The following is a 13969-nucleotide window of genomic DNA, read 5'->3' on the forward strand; positions in this document are numbered from 1 at the left end:
GACTCCCTCAATCATCAGCTGTTTCCATAACTACACATGTAATGTGCAATTTCAGCCCCCTATTTGGGGCATGAAAAGAGGTTGAGTGGCAGAGCTGAAGTACTCTCATTTTCTGTGGAGTCAATAGTTTCCGGTCTCTCAGATTCAATGGGAGTGCATTAGAGGTGCATCTGACTCGCTAAACAGAGCAACACTTTATGTAATTTTATACAACTGTTGAGCTTTAGGTTTTTTAGCCCCACATTATCAGTTCGTAACAGTGCAGAAAGATGAAGGTAATGATGAAGACGATGGGGTCATTGGTCCCTCTCACAGCTGCACTCTCTCTCTTTCATCTCAATGCTGAATGAGTGTCTTTGAGCAAAAGAGGGAGAAGTTCTGGAACAGAGCGAGGGATTGTGCTTGGAAAGAGAGAGGCGCACACACACACACACACACACACACACACACACACACACACACACACAGCAGATCTGTGTCTCGAGCACCTGTAGCTATGGCAACAACACTAAAGTTCTGCAAACGCTGCATTCTGTCAGGGAGGGGCTGAGCGTTCCTGCGGAAACGTCCTTCTCTCTCCCTGTAAGAATCCGAGCGGCGCTGAACTTCCGTGGGTGCGAGTTGAGTCTTCATGGACGTCAGTTTGACGCAATCGGCTCTGCCACGTGTGAAAGCGTGGGCAGGAGAGAACGAGAGAGCGATGCAGGGAGAGATTCCTGTGAAGGGCACTGCAATTATAGTCTGAGTGTAATGGCTGTGTGCGCATTAGCACTGACAGGTCTCTTTCTCGAACACACACTAATGGAGGGCGCAGCTCTCGACTACAGATATGATTCAGATGGCAGACAGGATGATAATTACAATGTCTATGATTGACAAGTGCTAACTCTGAATCCCTTCTGTTTGTTGTTTTCCCCACAGATATGTCCCTATCAGTCTAGTGAAGAATCAAACCTATATTCATCTTAGAAAACAGATCAAACCCTTCCAGATCAAAGAACCCCAGGCAAGTCGAAAGCACTAAACTCGAATCAAAGGATCCACCCGTCCTGAAGCGAGAACATGGAGCGGCGGTTCATCCCGTTGGCGCTGTGCGCGTGTATGTGTGTGATGTTCGCCCCGGGCATCTCCACTCCCTCCGGCCCGGCCTCTGCCACCTGTGCCACCCTGGAGCAGAGCCGGTTCTTCGGCGTATTCTCCTCTAAGACCGCCCTGGCGTCGTCCCCGTGCTCCTGGACCCTGCAGAACCCCGATCCTCGCCGCTACACCGTCTACATGAAGATCACCAAGCCTACTGAGACCTGCACCCCTCGACAGATCCGAACCTTCCAGTTCGACTCCTTCCTGGAGACCTCGCGCACGTACCTGGGCATGGAGAGCTTCGACGAGGTGGTGCGCCTGTGCGACGCTTCCTCCACCGTGGCCTACCTGGAGTCCAGCAAACAGTTCCTGCAGGTGCGGAAGGTGACGCCGAGTCTCGGTGTGGAGCCCGCGGAGGAAGACGAGGGGAGTGACGAAGGCAGCCAGTTCGGCGCTGAGTTTCTGGTTGTGGGAAAGAGGAACCCCAGTATGCCTGCCTGTGAGATGTTGTGCCAATGGTTGGAAGATTGCCTGGCGACCAGCACCCACGGAAACCCCTGTGGTATCATGATGACCCCCTGCCAGTGCTGGGAACCACCCAAGAGGAAGAACGGTGGCTGTTACAGGGGCGGAGTCTACACCGAGAAGTGCACGCCCACCACTAGAGACAGCGGCCGCGATGCAGAGATCATGCGTAAGTGTGTGAGAGAGATGCAAGGGTCCAGTGGCGACCCATTTATTTGGTAAAGTGCAAGCAAATTTGTATGCACTCCTCAAAATGCATTAAAAGTTTTCTGTTTTCAGTTTAAACTGTGTCGCGTTAGCGGCCCCTAAGTTAATAACTAATGATCTTTGCAACAAAGTGAATCAATCAAAAACTAACTTTAGCTGGACAATAACTTTATTCTAGAGCTGCTGTAAAGGCAAAACAATCTGTTCCTTTAATTTCCTAATATCACTGTAAAGCTCCTTTGAAACAATCTATATTGTTAAAAGTGCTATATAAATGAAGGAGACTTGACTTGACTGGATGTGGTTCTGCTCTATAGTCGAGCTCCCCGAGCCTCCGCTAAACAAATCAATGCCTCGGTGCTTGAGGTTGTTATAGCGACCATGCTGGGCTACAAAAAAACACATCCAAAGAGCGCCTCGATTCCCCCTTTCAAATGGCCGTATCATGCAGTGTCCTGGCATTTGGCCTTCAAAGCTCCATTTTGTTTAGAAAAGGTTAAAAGGCATTTGTTTGTCTTTGAGACTTTTCCCCCTGCTGTTATAGAGCCAGCCTCTTTGAAATCAAAACCTTCATTTATGAGAAAACAATACTGCATCGATTGTCAATAAGTTGGCAGGCAGATTTGACGCCTCTATTGTGCTGATGAAGTTTGAATGCAGTAACCAGAGTTGGCCAGCAGGTGTCAGCACCGACGGCAGCATTATCATGACTCATCTGCAGTGAATGTTCTGTCCTCCACCTCTTCAGCATTACTCATCCAGTATATGTGTGTGTTGTGTTTGCAGGAGGCTGGAACGGATGGGGCCGCTGGTCCGAGTGCAGTAGCGAGTGTGGTGGTGGAGTCCAGGTGCGCAGTCGCGCCTGCCAGCCTGAGGATGGCGTGTGTGAGGGCGTCGTTGAGGAGGGACGCTCCTGCAACCCTCAGCCATGCATCGGTCAGTTCACTGTGCATAAAAGTGCCCGCAGTCAATGCGAGAGCTGTCAGATCTTACACCTGGGTTTGTGTTGATTTATGCAGGTCAAGTGCGGCAGAGAAGTCAAGGTCTGCGCTCCATCATCGGCCAGCGGCGTGACTCTGATGGCACCATCATGGCTAATCAGGCCCCTGAGAAAGGTGTGTATGGCAACACTAGAAAAGCAGTCTGGAATAGTGAAAGTGTTGTGCTGAATCAAACTCTTTGTTTTGCTCCTGTTTTTTGCAGAAGAAACCCAGCAGGACACGTGGTCCTCATGGAGTATGTGTTCTGTGAGCTGTGGCGAAGGCTGGCAAACTCGCGCACGTTCCTGCATGACGTCTGGTCACAGCAGCCAATGCACCGGCCCTTTGAGAGAGAATCGACCCTGCAACAACACTGCCGTCTGCCCAGGTACTTCAAATCACACACACACATTTGTCAATATTCATTTGTCCGTATCACGGGATGAGTGATTGACTAATGACTCTGCTTGTGCAGTGAATGGATTGTGGGACGAATGGGCTCCCTGGAGTTTGTGCTCGTCCACATGTGGTCGTGGATACCGTGATCGTGTACGTACCTGCAAACAACCTCGTAATGGTGGAGAACCCTGCCGCGGACCCACCAAACAAACCAAGTTCTGCAACATTGCTGTCTGCCCGGGTCAGTACTCTCAGCCTGAGCGCTATTCCAGATCTCAGCACCAGATGGCACTGTACACCTCAATAATCAAGCCCTTTCAATAACAGCTTTAATCTTCCCTCCTCTGTAGTTGATGGTTCCTGGAACGATTGGTCTGCATGGACTCCCTGCTCGTCCTCTTGCTCTAATGGAACAATGCAGAGAATCCGTGAGTGTAACGGCCCATCGTACGGAGGCTCAGAGTGCAGAGGAGAATGGCTAGAAACCAGCAACTGCTTCCTCAGAGACTGCCCAGGTACAGTACTCCTCACACATGCATATGAAATCAAGCGTAGGGTCACGTTAGTCAAGCTCTCATCAGTGACTCTCAGCTGATCCACGTCTACCTATAGGAATACGACTGCTATCACCGTATACATATATAAGCTCCTTCCTTTCGCGATTCTCTGGAGAAGATTACCCTCCTCCCTCCCCAGATCCTCCTCTCGTCAGTCAGGATTTGGCATTCTGATTCCCCTTAGAATCAGACTAAATTCTCAAATTATGTTGTACTTAAAAATATATTGAATTAATGATATCTGCAATACATCCATGTTGGTTCAGTTCTGTTTATTAGTGCTCTTATTGCCCTGCTCTTATACATGCAGGGAGTTCTTGCCCAGAACAGAACCATACAGCCATTTCATCATATTTGATGAAAGTGGTCCTGACAGAAGTTGTTTTTCTTCCTAAATATCTGTAAACAAGTGTTTAAATGAGAGATGTGTTGTCGCCCTCTAGTGGACGGAAGGTGGCTGCTGTGGAGCTCGTGGGGCAGTTGCAGTAAGTCCTGTGGTGGAGGTCATCAGCTCAGACAGAGAGTGTGTGAAGGACCTTTCTTTGGCGGAGAGCCTTGCAACGGTGATAAATCAGAGATGCGAAACTGCAACGAGAAGCGGTGCCCAGGTGAAACCCCAAACCAGATTTAACTCTCAGTAATGCATGCACCAATTTTGAGGTGGTGATTTTAATTGCTTATAAATGTGTTTGTCAGAACCTCACGAGATCTGCGGAGAGGAGAACTATGGCAGTGTGGTGTGGAAGAAGACTCCGGCGGGCGACACGGCTGCTGTGCCCTGCCCGTCCGACGCCACAGGTACTGATCTCAGATCTCCCGTCCAGCGCTCTAGCTTCTGTGCCCAGTGTGTGTCGCTGGCCTGAGTTTAGGGAAAGAGGCCGTCTTTAACCCTCCTCTCTTTGACTCCTGCAGGCCTGATCCTCCGCAGATGCACGCTGGACGCCGTGGGTCTGGCCTTCTGGGAAAACCCAACTCACATCAAATGTGTTTCCAAAGAATTCCAGGATATCCAGACCCTGGTAAGCACCATCAGCCAAATACTAGTACATTAGGGGCGTTCGCACCGGAGGAACCTCTTCACAGTTCCTAGAACTATTGGTGGAAGTACGTTTTTTTGGCGTGTTCGCACCGCAGGAACTAGGAACGATTTTAGTTCTAGGAACTCCTTTTGGAGGAACTAATTTACTCCTCCTTCAGAGTAGGGTCTAAACCAGTGCTATAGGAACTATCCGTGACGTCAGTGTTCGCTGATTGGCTGAACGCACACGAAACCAGAATAAAAAGCTGTGTAAAGCTGTGTAAACACACAGATTATAGCCTATATATTTACTCCAGAAACTAACTCTGCAAACATGAAAAACAGTGATAGATGGACCTCTTATTTTAATTCTCTATTCTAATAACGTATTAGACGTAAACTAATGAACACGTCACTTCAGAGTTCCTACTGGCGGTGCGAATGCAACCAGGAAACCGTTCCTCAGGGAACCATCCTGATGGCTATTTCCTAGAACTGAGTTACTAGAACCACCTGGTGCGAAAGCCTCTTTTGTGTTAACCGTGGCATTACGGTTGGAGGACTGGATTCCTAACTGTCCTTCTCTTGCCAGACGCGTGATCATGTGACCCGGTCTCAGAGCGGTCAGCTGGTGGACGGCGTGTCCGAGGTTCTGTCCAAACTCAGGATGGCGTCGATCGACAGCACGAAGTACAGCGGAGACCTGCTAGCCGTGATGGAGGTCCTGAGGAACAGCACGGAGATCTTCAGAGGCTCCAAGATGAGCCTGAGCAACGCAGATGTGGAGGTAAACACCGTCCCCATGAGCAACACATGTAATGATGATGGGAAAACTGAATATCTGATCTAATAACCCTTTCATTGTTTGACCCGCAGAATTACGCTCACACCATTAGCAACTTACTGCAGGACACACACCGAGAGAAATGGGAGGAAGCTCAGCTGGTGAGTGTGTGTGTGATTTCCACTGACGTACGTGTTCATGCACATTGTGTCTTCATACCAAATAAAGAAGCAGAGAAATCGAGTGCGCCCACATGCCAATCTGTGACAGCAGACACCGCACACACACACACACACTGATGAATCATTCACGCTCGGGTTTGTTGTGCTTCAGATGGGCGCAAACATCAAGGAGTTCTTCAGTCTGGTGGAGAACTTCATTGACATGATCGGGCGTCAGATGAGAGATTTCCAGGACATCTACGAGGTCACAGAGAATCTGGGTGAGTGTGAGACGGGTCCCGAGTGCGAGACGACATGTGTGTGTGTGTGTGTGTGTGTGTGTTTGACTGTTGTTTTCTGATTCCCCTTCAGAGCTGAGCATCCAGAAGCGACCCCGAACCATGACCTCTGACCTGACCTTTCCTCTGAAGGGCTGGCGCGGGATGATCGACTGGGTTCGCAATTCAGAAGAGAAAATCACAGTGTCCCGCAACGCCCTGAGTCTAGACGTGCCAGGTACACACTCACACACACACACTCACACACACTCACACACACACACACACACACACACACACACACCTGTGTACTGAGGCTAATGCAGCTCTGAATGTGTGTGTAGACGCTGAGCAGAGCACAGGGTTCGTCACCGGTATCGTTCTCTACAGAAATCTGGGTCCCATCCTGTCCTTACAGAGGTAAACACACACACACACACACACACACACACACACACACACACACACACACTTAAAAATCTTCTGATTTACAAGCTTCTGCTTCAATGCATGTAATAAAATTTCTAGAAAAACTAAAATTGTCTACAAATGAATTACCCCGTAAAACTCAAATGCAATTTTTTTGTTAAATAATAATTTCAGCATAAAGTGATAAAACGCATGATCAATAACAGTGATTCTGATCATGATGATCTCGTTGTCCATAGCAACAGCACACTGCTCAACTCAAAGGTCGTCACGGTAACGGTGAAGCCCAACCCTGGGTTCCTGTCGGCACCTGTCGAGATCGACTTCCCTCACCTGCACAACGTGAGTATATCACTCGTTCTGCGCAAGATGAGTGAGTGTGTGTGTGTGTGTGTGTGTGTGTGTGTGTGTGTGTGTGTGTGTGTGTGTGTGTGTGTGTGTGTGTGTGTGTGTTGAGAACATGGAGGAAGTGACATATGACACAGATCAAACACCGCCTAACCGTCTCTCTCTCTCTCTCTCTCTCTCTCTCTCTCTCTCTCTCTCTCTCTCTCTCTCTCTCTCTCTCTCTGCAGGGCACTGTTAATGAGACCTGCATCGCCTGGGACGAGAGCGAGAGGTGGGTGGAACCTCTTGTGATGTGTGTGTGTGTGTGTGTGTGTGTGTGTGTTGTTGCAGCTCTAAAGGTCACACACACTCTTCTGCCCTCGTACACTGTGTCATCTCCACACCTCCCTGACAGCCGCTAATCATATTCAAATGAGTCTCCGCCCCCACTCCACTCATCACTAATGACCTTATGAATATTCACAGGGCATTCAAAACCTTTCAATAGTTCTTTTCACCATACACTGCCCACACAAACATTGCCTGTCACACACTCACACTCACTCACACACACACTCACACTCACACTCACTCACATATTCACACACACACTCACGCATACATGAACACACACTCACACATTTAAACAGTTGATTTTCTGTGTGATCAGATAATTTAATGGTGTGTGTGTGTGTGTGTGTGTGTGTGTGTGTGTGTGTGTGTGTGTGTGTGTGTGTGTGTGTGTGTGTGATCATTTGAAATACCGTTGAAAGCATCAAGACTATATTGGCACGATTGTCTTTACATGCATATTTCCAAATGTACACATTAACAACAGAATTGAATATTGACAGAAAGGAATATGCAGTATAATGACAATATAGAATAAAATAAAGTTACACTGGATTTATGCATGAAGGATATATATTGTTTAACACCAGTACTCAATGTTCTGAGCGCAACATAAAATGGCCAAGAAACATTTTATGATATGACATGATATCTTCTAAATGCCTGTAGCATGTAAATATGATTATGAATATGGTAATCATCAGAGTGTGTGAGTCTGGATGAGCTGCTCTGCTGTGTGTGTGTGTGTGTGTGTGTGAGCTTTATTTCAAAGTGTGTCTAACGTGTGTGTGTGCTTGTGTGCGCGCAGCGCGTCCCTGCTCGGCTCCTGGTCCGCGCGCTCCTGCAGATCTGTGTCGCGCGACTCCAGAACCACATGTGTGTGTGACGGACTGTCCACCTTCGCCCTGATCGCGCGACCGAACCCCGACCCGGTGAGTGTCCGATCATCACCTGTGTGTGTGTGTGTGTGTGTGTGTGTGTTTGTGTGTTTGTGTGTCAGTGAGTGTGTGTGTGTGAAAATGAAGCGATCCTCCTGGTAACCGAACAGCATTGATTAAAACCCTGTTTATCATCATCGGTTGATCGGATGTGATTATCTTTCATGTGAGAGTTTCATTTGAAAATTATGACGATTTGATTGACAGCTGATAGATGATGCGTGTTCGATGATCGATCGGTTCAATTCAATTCTCTTCAGGAATCTGATGATCGATAATAGATCTGATTGTCTTTCATTCGTGTATTTGTTTGCTTTAATGCATTTATAGATGTGATCCGGATCGTTGTTTTTGCTTCTCTTTTTTTTTTTGGCGCAGAAGCAGTTGCCATGGCAACCGCATCCGCAGCCTCGCGCTGTAATTCGGTTATCAGCATGAGCGGAAAAAAACAACTCTGCACTGCAACGCGACGCGTCCAGACAGAACGCTTCCCTTTACACGCATTAACGGAGCGTGCTGTTTAGACGCGTTGTGCAGTTCAAAGATGGTTTAAAAGACGTGTGTGTGTGTGTGTGTGTGTGTGTGTGTGTGTGTTTTAACTGTGCTAATGTGGAGCAGCAGTGAGGGAATGTGGAGCGTCTCTCTCACCTTCACTTCTCCTTCATATGAGCTGCCCTGTTTCTGCCAGTCATCCTGTCCTGAGGGAGATCTGTGTGTGTGTGTGTGTTCACACTGACCTTACTGTGTTTCTCCGCAGAACATGGATAGGTCTCTGTTGCCGTCGGTTACGTTGATCGTGGGATGCGGGGTGTCGTCCCTCACCCTCCTCCTCCTCATCATCATCTATGTCTCCGTGTGGAAGTAAGAAACTTATCATAATGATTGACTTTATACATTTTTTGATGAGTTGATTGATATTATTCATTTATTGATTGATTAATCATTTGGATCTAGGGTTTTCAAACTTTCTGGAGCCCAGTTTAAAACCGCTCGGTTGGACTGACTGGTTTTCATTGATCATCTTTTTCTTCTCAGGTACATTCGTTCTGAGCGTTCAGTGATCCTGATCAACTTCTGTCTGTCAATCATCTGCTCCAACGCCCTCATTCTGATCAGTCAGACGCAAGCGCGCAACAAGGTGAGGCGACCCGATCTCGATCCCAATCCCAATCCCAATCCTGACCCCGACCCCGATCCTGATCCCAGTCCCAATCCCGATCCCGATCCCGACCCCGATCCTGATCCCGATCCCGACCCCGATCCTGATCCCAATCCCAATCCCAATCCCAATCCCGATCCCGACCCCAAACCTGATCATAATCCTGATCCCAATCCCGATCCCAAACCTGATCCCGACCCCTACCCTGATCCCGATCCTGCCCCCGACCCCTGACCTTGACCTCCCTCAGCTCTGACGGCCCGGCTCACCTCTCGCTCTCTCTCTCTCTCTCTCTCTCTCTCTCTCTCTCTCAGGTCATGTGTGCGCTGGTGGCGGCGCTGCTGCACTTCTTCTTCTTGTCCTCGTTCTGCTGGGTTCTGACCGAGGCGTGGCAGTCCTACATGGCCGTGACGGGCCGCCTGCGAAACCGCATCATCCGCAAACGCTTCCTGTGCCTGGGCTGGGGTGAGTGTGTGTGAGTGTGTGTGTGTGTGTGTGTGTGTGTGTGTGTGTGTGTGTGTGTGTGTGTGTGCTGGTGCTGATTCTGCCAGATCTCTGTCGGGATGGTGTCTAACTCTCTCTCTCTCTCTGGATCTCTCTCAGGTCTGCCCGCTTTAGTCGTCGCCGTTTCCGTCGGCTTCACCAAAGCTAAAGGCTACGGCACAGTCAACTAGTGAGTATTCCCCATCCCGCTCCTCTCGTCTCTCTCTCCGTGTGTGTTTTAGTGAGTTTAACGCTGTGCTCTTGCTCTCCACAGCTGCTGGCTGTCTCTCGAGGGCGGTCTCTTATACTCGTTCGTGGGTCCGGCCGCTGCTGTCGTTCTGGTGAGGAGACGCTCGCGGTCACTGCGTGAACATTTCATTTAATATTCAACAATATTGTTGATCTCCTGCATTGACACCATTAGACACTCTGTGAAAAGCGCTGTATAAATAAAGCTGACCTGACTGATTATTGCATCGACAGCACACGCAGAGCATTCACTGACGTCTCCTGTGTGTTTTCAGGTCAACATGGTGATTGGTATTCTGGTTTTCAACAAGCTTGTGTCCAAAGACGGCATCACAGACGTCAAGCTGAAAGAGCGGGCTGGGTAAGAAACACTGAACACACCTAATGAAACACCACACACTCCAGCCGGATGTTGTGCTAACGCGCTGTCCTGCAGGGCGTCGCTGTGGAGCTCCTGCGTGGTCCTCCCTCTCCTGGCGCTGACCTGGATGTCTGCGGTGTTGGCCATCACGGACCGCCGCTCCGCTCTCTTCCAGATCCTCTTCGCTGTCTTCGACTCGCTGGAGGGATTCATCATTGTCATGGTGCACTGCATCCTGCGCCGCGAGGTTAGCACGCTCACGACCGCAGCACATGTGTGTGTTTAATGTGTGTGTGAGTGTGCCAGAGCTCATACGTGTGTGTGTTTCAGGTTCAGGAGGCGGTGAAATGCCGTGTTGTGGATCGTAAAGATGACGGGAACGGCGACTCTGGAAGCTCCCTGCAGAACGCCCACACGCAGCTCATGGTGAGTGCGCACGCAAGCATTCCCCTGCTGTTCACACGCTAGCATTGGCATTGGCTGAACACGTAATGAGCATGTGCACACCGTCAGCACTGGAACCGATTTCAAGGTCTGCGTTCGCGAGCCTCAGGCACTGTTGTTGTGCAAATGAGCAGCTGGAGCGCATTAAGAGTTTTCTGTGAGAGCGGTGCGTGTTAGCGGCCCCTAAGTTAATAACTAATGATCTTTACAACGGAAGTGACTCAATCAAAAGTAACTTTATCTGGACAATAACTTTATTCTAGATCTGCTGTAAAGCCTAAACTATCTCTGTTACTGTAATCTCCTGTTATCACTGTAAAGCTGCTGTGAAACACTATATTGTTAAAATACATCCTATATAAATGAAGGTGACTTGACTTGACTTTCAAATATTGACTTTCTTATCTTTCTTTCTCGTGTGCAGTCTGACTTTGAGAAGGATAGCGACTCAAACCGACTAGGTAAGCAAACAAACCACAAAAAGCATGAAAGTCTTCATGATAACTGATGGGTTAGGGGGACTGTATTGCACACGCCTCGGTCTCACCTGTGTGTCCGCTTCCCTTCAGGTGGAATGAAGAGCTCTTCCGAAGAGAAGATGCCCCCTCCACAGCTTCCCCTGCCCCTCGGCCCAAACTTCCACACCCTTCCGTCCAACCCCAGCGGAAAGAGCCACTTCCCCCCTGTTCCCGAGTACTCCAGCCACACGCTCACCCTGCGGAGAGAGAAAGGTCGCGGGGTCGACCCGTCCTGCGGGAAGCCTGTGTATGTGTGTGACAGCGAGCTCTTCAAGCAGCTGGACGTGGATCTGGCCCTCGCTCAGGCCGAGAGCGTCTGTCCTGACGGCAGCGGTTACGTGCTCCTGCCCAACACCACCTCCACCCTCCGCGCCAAACCCAAAGACGACTCCAGCGGCTCCGGCAAGTACAACATCAGCACCGAGCTCCCGCAGGCGCGCCTCATGCATCTGAGTGGAACCTTCGCCGAACCGCAAGCCGCCTACGCCGTCAAAACGCTCCCCGCCGACCGCGTCAGCGTATCGTACTCGGAGCGCGACTCGCCCATTCAGAACATCCACAACATCTCCAGCGAGAGTCACGTGACCAGCAGTCTGGGCGACACCTTTGACTCCATGAACTCCATGATGTCCAAGAGTGAAACCATCTCCACCCTGTCTATGAGCTCTTTGGAGGTCAGCGAGGGGGTAAGAGGCGCCGTTCATTCTTGCTAATGCCATACCCAGTGAACACCTCGTCTGGTGAATTACATGATTATTGCATGATGTGATGTTAAAGCTTGCCTGTTTTACTCTCACAGAGGCAGAAATCCCGTTATGCAGAACTTGATTTTGAGGTAATTACTCACTTTCAGAGTTTTGTAGCACTAGTTAAATGCACATCTGCAACAGTACCATAATAAGCGTTTCTTTCTCTCTCGTGTAGAAAATCATGCACACCCGAAAGCGCCACCAGAACATGTTCCAGGACCTCAACAGAAAAATGCACGCTGAGAAGGACAGGGAGTCACCGGCCTCCGATAGCAAGGTGAGCCGCTGAACCAGATGGTCATATGTGGAACTTTCCATGATTGAACTCTGAATACTTTCTGGAAAAGAGAACATATGGGAACCTCTTGGCTCGGACTTTGGATTAATGATGTTTTCTCTCTGCAGTCTGTCAGATGGAGCGTTTCCTCTGCTGGAAGTGACAAGACAAACCATAGCGTAAGTGTCCCAGTCTTTTGACTGCCTGTGAGGTTTTCCCACTCCCTGCCGAGTACGCCATCTCCAACTCTGTTCTCAATGTCTCTCTCCAGGATAAGCAGCAGGGAGCCATGGATCGCTCCTGGGAGAGCATGAGCCGGACGCAGGCGTCTCCTCCTGCCTGGGTCCGAAAGGACATGGAGCCGCTTCAGGCGTCTCCTCTGGATCTCCAGGGCGTGGAGTGGGAGAAGGCCGGAGCATCCATTCCCCTTGTGGGCCAAGACATCATTGACCTGCAGACAGAGGTGTGAGGGAACCACATCTAACCCTGAACACCTCGGTCTGAATTTGATTTGGGAAAGAGAGCGGAAATGAAGGGATGAGCATGTAGAGGGCGGAGAGGTAGAGAGGAACCCGAGAGGGGAGTGCTGTACCCGTCTGTCATTTCAATACGTGTCTCTCCAGCTTCAGAAGTAGCTCTCAGCTCTAGATGATCATTAGAAGGCGTTTGAAGGTTTTTCGTGCCAGCAGAGATTCTGGTTGGTTCATCGAGAGCTTTTCCCAACACTCTTCCATCTGGTCCAGGAGGTGGCGTGGACACCCGCCTGTGCGCGTTCATATTTCCACAGCTCCGGTTTGGGATGGGCGAATCTTCCCAGAGGAGGGTCGTCAGCTTTCTCGGCTGCTCGAGTTTGGCCCTTTGGGTCCCCTTCCAGAGCGATCCCGTCGGCCGTCTCCCATGAGCCTCTGCGGTTGTGAGCTGTGCCGAATGGACACACATGAACTGCCGTCGCTGTGGTGTTCGTTTTTAGCGCTTTGCGTGGAACATTTCTGGACGCTTCCATCAAACTTTGGGGAAATAATTGTACTGAAAACTTGAAAAAGACTATAAGAGCATCATGATTCCTCTGTTATTAGTGTAGTGTGTTATTATTATTATCATTATTATTATTATTATTATTGATGTTATTCCTTCGTTCTTATGATCATGTTATGATTTTGACCATATATCTGTTCATTGAAGTTTATTTTCAAGAACTGTATGAAACTGTTCAGTCATTCCCAAAACAGCAGCAGGATGGAGTATCCCAGCATGAGCTCAGCATTCTGGGTAATGTAGGCGGAGCAGCAGTGACTGTGTAGCCTTGGACTCTTTGCGGACGAGCTGTTGTTTTCTCCTTCGCTCCATTGGATCAGATCACTGTGTTCCCTCCATTCCCACCAGCGGCTCTTTCTACGGCCTTGTGAACGAATCCCCAGCGCACGTTACGGGAGAGAGTCCCGGTGCAGTAGATATGCCAAACCATTGACTGGCATCAGTGCAATATGAGGACAGATGCTTGATGCCCAAGCAGGACTGACATCAGAATCTTGTCAGGTTTTGTTAATCATTTTCAGAGTTTTATATCGCCTTTATAGACCCTATAGAAACCTTTATGACAACACTGTTCTCGGACTATATTAGCTATCAAATGAAGGACAAAACAAGACGCTGTGTCTTGCTGCTAAAAGAACTTTCAGGAAAGAGAAATATGAT

General features: G+C 49.2%; 1 protein-coding gene across 1 annotated transcript in view; it reads left to right on the top strand.

Moving 5' to 3' along the window:
* LOC307163215 (adhesion G protein-coupled receptor B1-like) overlaps nucleotides 1-13323 on the top strand; it is a 14697-nt gene extending 1374 nt beyond the window's left edge. Inside the window, exons 2-32 of the mRNA XM_079879211.1 lie at nucleotides 922-1774; nucleotides 2599-2748; nucleotides 2832-2927; nucleotides 3016-3180; nucleotides 3268-3432; nucleotides 3542-3706; nucleotides 4192-4356; nucleotides 4445-4546; nucleotides 4661-4767; nucleotides 5359-5553; nucleotides 5643-5711; nucleotides 5884-5992; nucleotides 6084-6227; nucleotides 6334-6409; nucleotides 6658-6760; nucleotides 6994-7037; nucleotides 7905-8028; nucleotides 8792-8895; nucleotides 9070-9172; nucleotides 9508-9658; nucleotides 9797-9866; nucleotides 9951-10017; nucleotides 10201-10286; nucleotides 10362-10533; nucleotides 10617-10712; nucleotides 11155-11191; nucleotides 11300-11934; nucleotides 12048-12083; nucleotides 12173-12274; nucleotides 12403-12453; nucleotides 12546-13323. Of these exons, the coding sequence (XP_079735337.1) occupies nucleotides 1063-1774; nucleotides 2599-2748; nucleotides 2832-2927; nucleotides 3016-3180; nucleotides 3268-3432; nucleotides 3542-3706; nucleotides 4192-4356; nucleotides 4445-4546; nucleotides 4661-4767; nucleotides 5359-5553; nucleotides 5643-5711; nucleotides 5884-5992; nucleotides 6084-6227; nucleotides 6334-6409; nucleotides 6658-6760; nucleotides 6994-7037; nucleotides 7905-8028; nucleotides 8792-8895; nucleotides 9070-9172; nucleotides 9508-9658; nucleotides 9797-9866; nucleotides 9951-10017; nucleotides 10201-10286; nucleotides 10362-10533; nucleotides 10617-10712; nucleotides 11155-11191; nucleotides 11300-11934; nucleotides 12048-12083; nucleotides 12173-12274; nucleotides 12403-12453; nucleotides 12546-12743 (4599 nt within the window). The 5' untranslated portion in view covers nucleotides 922-1062 and the 3' untranslated portion in view covers nucleotides 12744-13323. The remainder of the gene's footprint in view (nucleotides 1-921; nucleotides 1775-2598; nucleotides 2749-2831; nucleotides 2928-3015; nucleotides 3181-3267; nucleotides 3433-3541; nucleotides 3707-4191; nucleotides 4357-4444; nucleotides 4547-4660; nucleotides 4768-5358; nucleotides 5554-5642; nucleotides 5712-5883; nucleotides 5993-6083; nucleotides 6228-6333; nucleotides 6410-6657; nucleotides 6761-6993; nucleotides 7038-7904; nucleotides 8029-8791; nucleotides 8896-9069; nucleotides 9173-9507; nucleotides 9659-9796; nucleotides 9867-9950; nucleotides 10018-10200; nucleotides 10287-10361; nucleotides 10534-10616; nucleotides 10713-11154; nucleotides 11192-11299; nucleotides 11935-12047; nucleotides 12084-12172; nucleotides 12275-12402; nucleotides 12454-12545) is intronic.
* Nucleotides 13324-13969: the final 646 nt, after the last annotated feature.

This window comes from Squalius cephalus (genome assembly GCF_949319135.1).
Source record: "Squalius cephalus genome assembly, chromosome: 8".
Lineage (NCBI taxonomy): Eukaryota > Metazoa > Chordata > Actinopteri > Cypriniformes > Leuciscidae > Squalius > Squalius cephalus.